Source organism: Nymphaea colorata, chromosome 3, assembly GCF_008831285.2.
Source record: "Nymphaea colorata isolate Beijing-Zhang1983 chromosome 3, ASM883128v2, whole genome shotgun sequence".
NCBI classification, from domain to species: Eukaryota; Viridiplantae; Streptophyta; class Magnoliopsida; order Nymphaeales; family Nymphaeaceae; genus Nymphaea; species Nymphaea colorata.
Window position 1 is genome coordinate 18,145,639 of NC_045140.1, and position 9,649 is coordinate 18,155,287.

At 39.0% G+C, this 9,649-nt stretch overlaps 1 protein-coding gene across 1 annotated transcript; it reads right to left on the reverse strand.

Annotated features, from left to right (window-relative positions):
- Nucleotides 1-1,080: 1,080 nt before the first annotated feature.
- Nucleotides 1,081-9,212, reverse strand: LOC116251159 (pyruvate dehydrogenase E1 component subunit alpha-1, mitochondrial-like). The gene is made up of 8 exons (XM_031625263.2): nt 8,333-9,212; nt 7,602-7,681; nt 2,829-2,906; nt 1,995-2,090; nt 1,834-1,905; nt 1,621-1,674; nt 1,439-1,504; nt 1,081-1,361 (listed from the first exon to the last, which is right to left on the reverse strand). The coding sequence occupies exons 1-8, from the start codon at nt 9,030-9,032 to the stop codon at nt 1,317-1,319; spliced, it is 1,191 nt and encodes a 396-aa protein (XP_031481123.1). The 5' UTR covers nt 9,033-9,212; the 3' UTR covers nt 1,081-1,316.
- Between the last annotated feature and the right edge of the window lie 437 nt (nt 9,213-9,649).

The window sequence follows — 9,649 nt, forward strand, 5'->3', positions numbered from 1 at the left end:
ACGCCAGCATCACCCGTTTCAGCATTTAGACCAATATCACAAGCCCGAAGCTCAATCAGCACACATGACTTGACAAAAAACTTTAAAACCAGTACAGTTTCAAATTTTGCCAACATCTAATTCAAGTACTTTTACTCAAAACTGATTTCTTGAAAAAGCAGCTCCACCTTGCAGCAAGAATTTAACAACTAGTCCAACTGCCAATAATAATCACGTTTTCCCTTGAAAAGAGTGGGTGAGGTCCCAGGATATATATATATATATATATAATATGTGTGTGTGTATATAATAGCAATTAATAGAGTCAAAAGTTTCATTTGAAGTGCAAGAACTAACTATATAATATCGGAACTTCTTTGTACAAGAGCACCACTAAGAATCAATAATAAGGCTTAGCTCTCACCACTACCATGTGCGACAGCTCAGTACAGCTACGTATGATACACCAATCACAAAGTTTGGCACCAGACATTAGTTATATAGATTTTTAATACTTCACACGTCCGACCTTCACGTGAGCGTGTGGTAGAGCCAAGCAGAGTTATCAGCACCGGTTAGATCCAGACCGGATTTGTAAGGATTCAATTCAACCCTAGTTGGTCTACAAAGTCCTCGGCAACACAATGAACCCCATCGACTTATAAACCACAGAATGCAAAAGATTAATAGAAGACTAATCCACAACTTAAATCCAGATAATGTAAAAGATAACAAGGAGTGTCATCTTAGTACCCATCTTGGACAATTTATGAGGAAACCAAGACTTTCGTCGTCAAAACTAGTTTGGTGAGGCATATAAGATAGTAGTAAGACTCGATTTTTCATATTAAGACAGTCAAGAACGGCAACTTATGAATGCCCCCTTCCAGACATCCCGACTACCAGGTGAAATTGAAAACCTCCACCCACGGCGCTGCAAATGGGACCAAATGTTCCCTAAGAATTTTGCTCGTCTTCTATTTTATAGCATAAAATTCGGCCTCTATTGTATTTACCTGCCCCAAATCTGACCCGTTTGCAACCCTACTCCTCACATCAACTTCAAGGCCTATAGTTAGCCACATACAACATAGCAAATGATTAATACATGCAAAGACGAAAGCTGAAGCTCCATTTCTTAAATGGAGAAAAGAGAAGAATACAATGCATAAGAATTCGCAGCAAAATTTTTCAGTGAATTAAGAAACAGAAAGGCTCTGAAGAACCAATGCTGTTATTTTGTACAAGGTTGGATTACAGTTAAATAGCAAGCTCAATAGCTTCAGCACCTTTATTATTTCACTTGTGAATCAGATGGAAAAACACGAGAGCTCCAATCACGGCAGAACAGCCCTCACCTCATGCCTATCAACTCCGTATGACTGCAGTTTACTGATTCTAGTTAGCAAAGACAATAAACTATCCAAGAGAAGGTGGGGAAAACAGGATTTAAAGTCACCTGAGCTCCAAGTCCCTTTGCATAGACATGTTCAAAGAGTGCAGAAGGATCAGGCATCGGACTCTCCTGTCAAATGTAGGACAGCACGCAGTTACATAAGCAACTAAACAAGAGTTACAACAGAGAGATGGTACTCCTGATACAAGGATGGTTGATGAAGCCTCAAACCGTGAATTGATTACCTTGGCTTCTGCGATGGCATCATCAACTTCTTTCCTTACCTCCTTCTCAATGTCCTGCAACACATAAATGAGCTTTCCATGATGCTAAAGGAGAAAAAAATATGCATGAGAATGCCTATGAGAAGGAACTTGTTGTGGTGAGTTCATTACGGCACATTTGCATTTGAAACTTTGGACCATATACATGCATTGTCAAAGACAAATGTGACAAACCTTGAGCTCAGTTGCGCTTGCAATATCATGCGCCAATATTAGCTTTCTGACACGTTCAATTGGATCACGCTCCTACCATTACAAATGTCATAGCATTAAAACGTGTGGAAACCAAGCCATGCTCATTTCACCAATTAATTTGCGCCAAATTTATGAGTCACCTGTCTCACGCCTGATATTTCGTCACGTGTTCGATATGTGCTTCCAGGATCTGACATGGAGTGTCCATGATACCTGTAAGTATCCATTTCCAGTATCTGAAAATTTTCCATGTTAGACAAGAATTAGCTGTGTCTTAAAACACAAGTAAGCTCTCTCTATCTCTCAGAGAGACAGCACAACTGCACCACAGGCACACATAGGCAACCAATGGTGAAGGCAAGATGGTTACCACAGGTTTCTGCAGAGCAAGAATAAAAAGAAGAGGCAAGGAAAAAGAAGAAGAAGAAAGGATGAGAGTGGATTGTGTATAAAAAGAGGAGAAAACATGGCAAATCAGCTGAACTGGCCCAGTTAGCTCATTTACCCAAAAGGCCAGTTCAAGCTCCGCATGTGGATACGAGCCACAACCAAATAAGACAAGATAGATAAATGGCAAAAGATTATACTCGTTATAGTAAAATCAACAAGCAACAAGCAAGCATTTCTTGCCAACCAAAAGAAAAACTCTAATTGCCAATGGTTAGTGATCCATGTGGAACGGTGGGAATAATCTACATGTGACATGCATTTTCCTTTTTTTCTTTTCTTTTTTTATTTTGATAGGGAAAAAAGACCTTGAACATTTTACTCCATCAGACTTAAACATCTAGGCGCAGAATGTGACCAAACCACAACAGTAGATGCCCAAATAAACTGGAAAATGAGGTTAAGAATCTACAACCTACCTCAGGAAAATGGTGAGCTAGCACTCTAAATATCACAATAAACTATAATGGATAATTGAGAATGAATTTTCACAGAAATACACTAAAATAGCATGATTAGATACTCACTATAGGCCCATTTTTTAAAGCATATTCTTTGGCAAACCTGCAAGCCTGTTTGACTGCAAGAGCGTCCATGCCATCCACCTGTTGCAAGACAACCAAAGGAACAATTAATGCTATCAAGAAGGATGCAAAATAGAGTATCAACTTCAACAAGCCATGCGTCTGATCAAGAATCATCCATCCTACTGATCAAGCATATCCATCATTCATTATGTGCTCTCCAATCATGAGCTCTATAAGCGACACATGAGCTGAGCATAAAATAACAATCAATTAACTGCTAAATCAAACACTAGACTCCTTGCGTAGTACAAAAAAGACATTGGATTTAGCTGTCACAGGCCAAATTTATTCATGAAAAATCATATGTTCATGCTTAGATGACTACACTAACATTGCTAACAATAGTCGTACTTCAGACAACCTTACAGTAGACACTTTTAGAGCACAAAATGCACAAGACAGAGCGCAACTGATCAGCAAAAGGAGGAAATTTCTTAGTAGTCATAAACAATTGATAAAAGCAAACATCTTGATGGGTCACCTAGCATACAGTTTTACACAGTACAATGATGAAGTCGTGAAACAGCATTGCACGTATAAGGTAATGTATGCTCCAGTAGATTACTTGGGAATCTCTGAAACATGGCCAGTCTGTGTTCTTGCATGCCATAGCTTACACTCAAAAAATATATAGAAGAATGTGAACACCTTTCAAAATGTTCAAAATCTGCACTAAGTCAGGCTTATCCTTACAAATTTGCACTGAGTCAAGTTTACCCAGAAGGATGTAGAAAAGTTATTTACATAAAGCATTGGCAATTGAGCATGAATCAAATTTTTACAAAGAAGCTTGGTCTCATCTTTGTGAGAGCTTTCTTTTGAACAAAATTCTTCCAAAAACTTGAAGCTTGTTCATTGATTTATATACAACTTTTACCTCTAGGTCCCCCTGCAGAAACAGTAAGACCACCCATATCCAGGGCCAATTAAAGTTTAATTTAGCCTAGGCAAAACACTGATAGAAACAAAAGTTGACATATGTTTGTTACATTCAGTATCAAGTTTAGGTTATCAACTTACCATTTTTTTCTCAACTTACCATTTTTTTCTGAAATTGTCAAAACAGGCATCCCACTTCCTCAAACGTCCAGTAGCAACAAGGAGAGAAAAAGTTTTTCCTCAAAAGAGTTAAGATGCAAGAGGAACCATAACATCTCTCTTGCACGTATACAAGCACAAAAATACACAGATCTGGATAGCTCCTTAAACATCTGACGAGCTACTCAAGGTGCTTTTTTCTCCCATTTTTCTTAAATGATGACTGACTGAATAATTGAAAGAAGGGAGGCAAAAAGCTCAAAAAAGCTTAAGTCAATGGAAAAGCATCATCACCATTAAAACACTGAAAACCAGAGATCAGGCAAATGATTTCAGCAGTGTCTGCTTCTATGCTTTCTGCAAGGATGATCAACTAAGATTCAGACACATAAATAAATAATCACAGCAGGGCTCCCTCCACTCCCATCATCATGAACATCCAACAAGGTACATCCACCTTGCAACTTCAAAGCCAACATCACCACCATTATCAACGTCAGTTAAACAGGACACCTGTCACACCTCCAACCTTGAACTTGTATAAATTGCCAGCTAGATATCCTTGATCATGAGTTGCCTTCAATGACTTCAATTTGAGTTCTATAGCTTAAGCGAACTTCAACATGCAACAACATGTGTTACTTAGCTTATCCACAACCTTTTTTACAAAACAGGCTACTGCCATTCTGAAGTTCTTTAATCACCTCAGATCACATGGATGACAATTGCCCCGCCTTACTCTCACCAATTTTTTTCCTGCACTGACACCCAGGTGACATAGCTTTCATAAGCATACAAAGCCAGTTAAAAGATAATTCACTAATTGTTCTCCTCAAGAAAGTAGACAACAGGGTTTAAGCTTATCACTAATTGGAAAATCAGCCTTGCTATACCCTCCATTACCATCTGAATATTTTCTAATCTTATCCTTCTTATAATGTCTGCCTCCATCACAATTCTTCCTGCATTTAGTCAACTTCTCCTCATCCCTCATTCTATCAGGAATATATATATATACATATGTAGGCATTCAAAAACATGCTATAGGACAAAAGAATTTCACATAATCTTCATCTTGTATCATCCAAAATACACCTATATTTGTCACTGTCTCACACAATGCAATACTATATTTGTTACTGTCTCAGACCATGTAATACTATGATATATAACAAATGTAACCTAAAATAATGAATATTGTTGTGGCCAAATTCTAGGGAAGGCCATTGTTTTCTTAATATTACAAAGAGTGGGGATATGCTGGAAAGACACTTTTGAAATAATCTATACACCAAATCTTAGTTTCTTAAAATTTTGGGAGTCATTAGAACCTAGCTACGTATAAGATATATATTATATATTCTTGTTGTCACAGATCTTGCCATTTTAACAAATATGGCTTTATAAATGGAAAAAATAAGGAAAACTACAGAAACATGTGAAAATCAATATATTTAGCATATTGCCAAAAGGAAAATATCACAAAAATATAATTACAATATTTTCACGATTTTTTGCGAACTTTTTTCAGAAACAAAACATTTCATCATAAGTCCTTTGAATTTTTATGAATGTTCTTGTAAGAAAATTAGTAGAAGACTCATGGCTCTTAATTCTTTCTATCATTTTTATATTTTTGGGTTCCAAACATAAACTTTTATACACTAGTACCTGAAAAGACCTCACCGATGAAATCTCAAGAATGATATTTGTGATAGTGATTCTATATCAAAGATCTATGAAAACATTAGTGTAGACAATCGACTGAACAACATCTTATAGTCAAAAGCCCCTCTTGGCTCTCTAACCCTAAGTTTAGTACTTTGACCAGCATAGAGCCTATGTGACTGCTAGATGGAAGGTAGTTAGGCATTTCTTCCTTTTCCACTTTTTCAGCGTCTAAACATATGAGCAACAATGGACAATTATATGACTTTCTTGCAATTGTTTTTCATTCTCCAGCTACTGTTACAATTTCCAAGTTAGTGCATTAACATAAGCTTATTCTGGCTCTCGTCTCAGATGATTGGTCTTGCATAAGCAACAAGTAAGCCTTTCCGGCCCATGATCGTCCAGGTGTTGATGAGGTTTTTTCACTACTAAGCTATGTAGTGAAAGCCCTACACAGCAACAGGCAGATCGTCAAAGAAGCCTAGGCATGAGGCAGCAGTAGGGGCTAAGTGAGTCCTATTTGACAGAAAATATGAAGAAAAAAAGATGAATAAAAAGGAAAATCAGGGTGGATGTTTTGAAATCCATGCACAAACAATAAACTAGAAGATAGAACATACTTAGCTTTTTAGTATTAAAGATTAAAAAAGCTAAAAATAATGTTCTTTTGTTTCAGGTCCTAAGGTACCCCAGCCTAGGCATTTAGGCTGCTGTCCAGAACCTAAGCAAGCATCTCACTGCATTTTTATCTCAGCAGCTACTAAAAGAAAATTGAAAGTTGGCAAACAAAACTAACTCTGGGCTTTTGTAATTTTCAAGATTGCCACTACTTTCTCTCTCCAACTAAAAAAATGTTGAATAACAAAACAACACACTTCCTTGCTGGGAAAGTAAAGGGAATTTGAAAAGTCAAAAGGTTGTCCTGATTGAATAACCATTACCCAGTGAATTGACTGAATTCACAAATCAGTTGCTGTCAAGACACTGGTCAAAAGATTTTCAACAAGTTCCTAGTTTTACATCTTTTGAAGCATCAGTGCCCTAGAGATCATTGTTTTCATTTCAATTCATCATAGAGCTGAGATGAACTTTAAGCCTGATGGATTTTTTTAGATCCAATAACGGACAACAGGCTGTTCGTTTGTTTAAACTTTATAGATAACCGAACCTCAACAATCTAACTATTCATATTGGAATATGTAGGTGAGATGTGAAGAAGCTACATAACAAAGAAACAGTATTTAGAAAAGAAGATCCAGTCAACCATAGGGCCCTCAGATTTTTAGATGTGAAGAAACTAGACAACCAAGACAGTATTTCAAAAAGAAGATCCAGTCAACCATAGGGCCAAGATAATGTTTCTCTCAGTCCTGTCCTGTTTTTTGTTCCTCAATTCTTGTCCGTTGGGTATCTATGTTAATCAAACCAAATTAGTTCAAAATACTTCTCATACTTCCACCATTACTCAAGTTCAACACAACCATTACAAATAGGCATAGATAAACATCTGAAACTGAACCAATATGAAAATCTGCAACAAAATGATGGTTTGCAGCCATTTATTTCCTTCAAGGCTAGAAAACTGAAAGCCTAAGGGGAGCAGAATGTTTATGGACATTCATTTTCCAAGACAATTATAAGAACCAGTAGGTTTAAGGAGATAACCATCTTTGCAAAGTTCCCAAAGTTAGATGTTCATCTCAACTCCCAACTGAATACATGTTTGATAATTTTGAATTATTTATCAAGCAAGTTCTAGAAAAGTGGTCAACTGCTAATAATAAGAATATATGAAGATCCAATGCCATTATACTAAAAATGATAGAATGGTTATCAATCACTTAACTGCATGTGCATTCCATGTATGAAACCTATTTTTTGATCCGTCAGATTTTATATGCAGACAATCCACATTTAACAGAAAAAGGGGACATAGTTTATCTAAATAAAACACACCATAAAGCCAGGAAAAAAAAACAGAAATTTATATTGCCACAAGTTGACCTTTAATCCTGGAACATAGTCCCCACGCTTGTAGTAAGCTGGACTTTTTGCTGCCCTCCATTCTGCAGTTCCCATCCCATCTGCATCCAAAGAAAATCAACAATAAGAACAACTTCAAAAGCAGAGTTTAAGTAGTTCTCCTATATTTCCACAAGACAGAGTACTTAACACTTGAATCACGCAAAAAAAAATAATCCCCCAAACTCCTAGGAGACAAATCGAGGGTCTCCCGACATCAGTGTCCCCACAATGATCGAAATTAACCTCTAATCCCTAAGAACTTGAACAAATACAAGTAACTAAAGAAAAGAGCTTTTCAAGATTCTAGCTACTTCCAGTCAGATGGGAAATTGGAAGGCCTAGTTCAAGTTACAGAACTAACCATCATCATGAACAGCTGACCAAAATTGATCTAAAATTTTATACAACAGTTCAAACCATTTTCTGGAAGGATAATGAGTAAATAAGCGCAATTCACAATTAATTCAACAAATAGCAATCTTAAAAGCCTCATCCACCATTAGAATCCAGCATTTTAATTATCATAAAAAGAACATCCTGCAGTATGTCTTCAACGCTATCAATGGTTAAGCAGACGCAGAGTTAAAAACAATCAACCAACAACTAATTGACGCCAAATCATACACAATTCAAGAACCCAGAATGCAAATGCTGGGAAAAAAAGAAACTGAAAACGGAAGGAACCAGGGGAAACTGAGAGAAATTCTTACAATGGTTGTTCTCGCACACGAGGATCGCGGGCAAGTCCCATAGGGCAGAGATGTTGAGGGCCTCGAACAGCTGTCCCTGGTTCGCCGCCCCGTCTCCGTACAGCGCGAACGAGACAGCTTCATCTTTTACGTACTTCTGAGCGAAGGCGAGGCCGCAGCCAAGAGGCACCTGGGCTCCGACGATGCCGTGTCCGCCAAAAAACCCGTTCTCTTTCTTGTAGAAGTGCATCGATCCGCCCTTCCCTTTCGAGCATCCGGCAACGCGACCCATGAGTTCGGCGAACGCCTCGACGAGCGTTCCGCCCCGGGCGAGGTAGATGCAGTGGTCACGATAGGCCGTGATGATGCAGTCCCTGCGGGTCGTCGCCGCCTCCATCCCGACAGCGACGGCCTCCTGCCCGTCGTACAGATGGCAAAACCCTCGGATCAGCTTAGCCTTGTAGAGCGAATCAGCGGCTATCTCCATCCTTCTCATCAGCGCCATATCTCGGAAGAAGCCAAAGAGCTCCTTCGGCGTCGTCTCCACCGATCGCGAGGGTGGCTCGATCTTGTGGCCCGTGAAGGGAACGCTCGTCTCGATCGTGAGCGTCGTCGAGTCATCTGTAGATAGACGCCGGAGCTGGCGGAGGAGTGGGGTAGCGACGGTGGCCGCGGTGGGGAGGTGGAGGAGTCGAGAGCGGGCGCGAACTAGGGAGTTCATGATTTAGGGTGAGAATTCTTCTTAGTTTTCTTAACAAAATCCTGTTTTGAGTGTCTTACGCGTCGAGCTCTCGGCAGGAATTGCAGAGAGCGAGCGCTGGAGATGGAAGGAGATGTCCCCCGAATCGAGGAGGCACGAACGAAGGGTTGCAGGGGATAAAGGAAAGGAAGACGATGACGAAATAAAAAAATTCTCTTGCCAAAAGCATGCCACATAAAGTATCTAAAAGTTAAGCCCCAAGAAAGTGAACACGTTCTTCGATGTTAGGATGAACGCAACTTCACATCGAGGGGGGCGACACACTACACGTGACATGAAGATAAGAAGGGTGCTTAATCCTTACGTTCTCTGAAATTTACCTATTTCCTTGCTGTTCATCTGTGGTAGGTGGGGATTTTTCAACCGGGCCAGCTAACTGCTCGGGTACCTGTCCGGATCCGAGACATGGCTCAGCAGAAAAAGCGAGGAGCCAAGATCCAGAATGAAGAAAGAAACTGGGGACCCACAAAATCTCTCACTTTTAATAAGCTTCATGTAGAAATTAAAATCTGAAGTTATTGCCAATAAAAGCATGATAACAAGGAGATGATCTTAGTGATAAAGCTTTATTAAGATGA

Excerpts from the sequence above, each read along its gene's own strand:
- LOC116251159 (XM_031625263.2), bottom strand. The coding sequence starts at position 9,032 with ATGAACTCCCTAGTTCGCGCCCGCTCTCGACTCCTCCACCTCCCCACC. Across the intron at positions 1,906-1,994 it reads AAATATCAGGCGTGAGACAG|GAGCGTGATCCAATTGAACG; the intron begins GTGACTCATAAA and ends TTGTAATGGTAG. Across the intron at positions 1,505-1,620 it reads ATGCCATCGCAGAAGCCAAG|GAGAGTCCGATGCCTGATCC; the intron begins GTAATCAATTCA and ends TACATTTGACAG.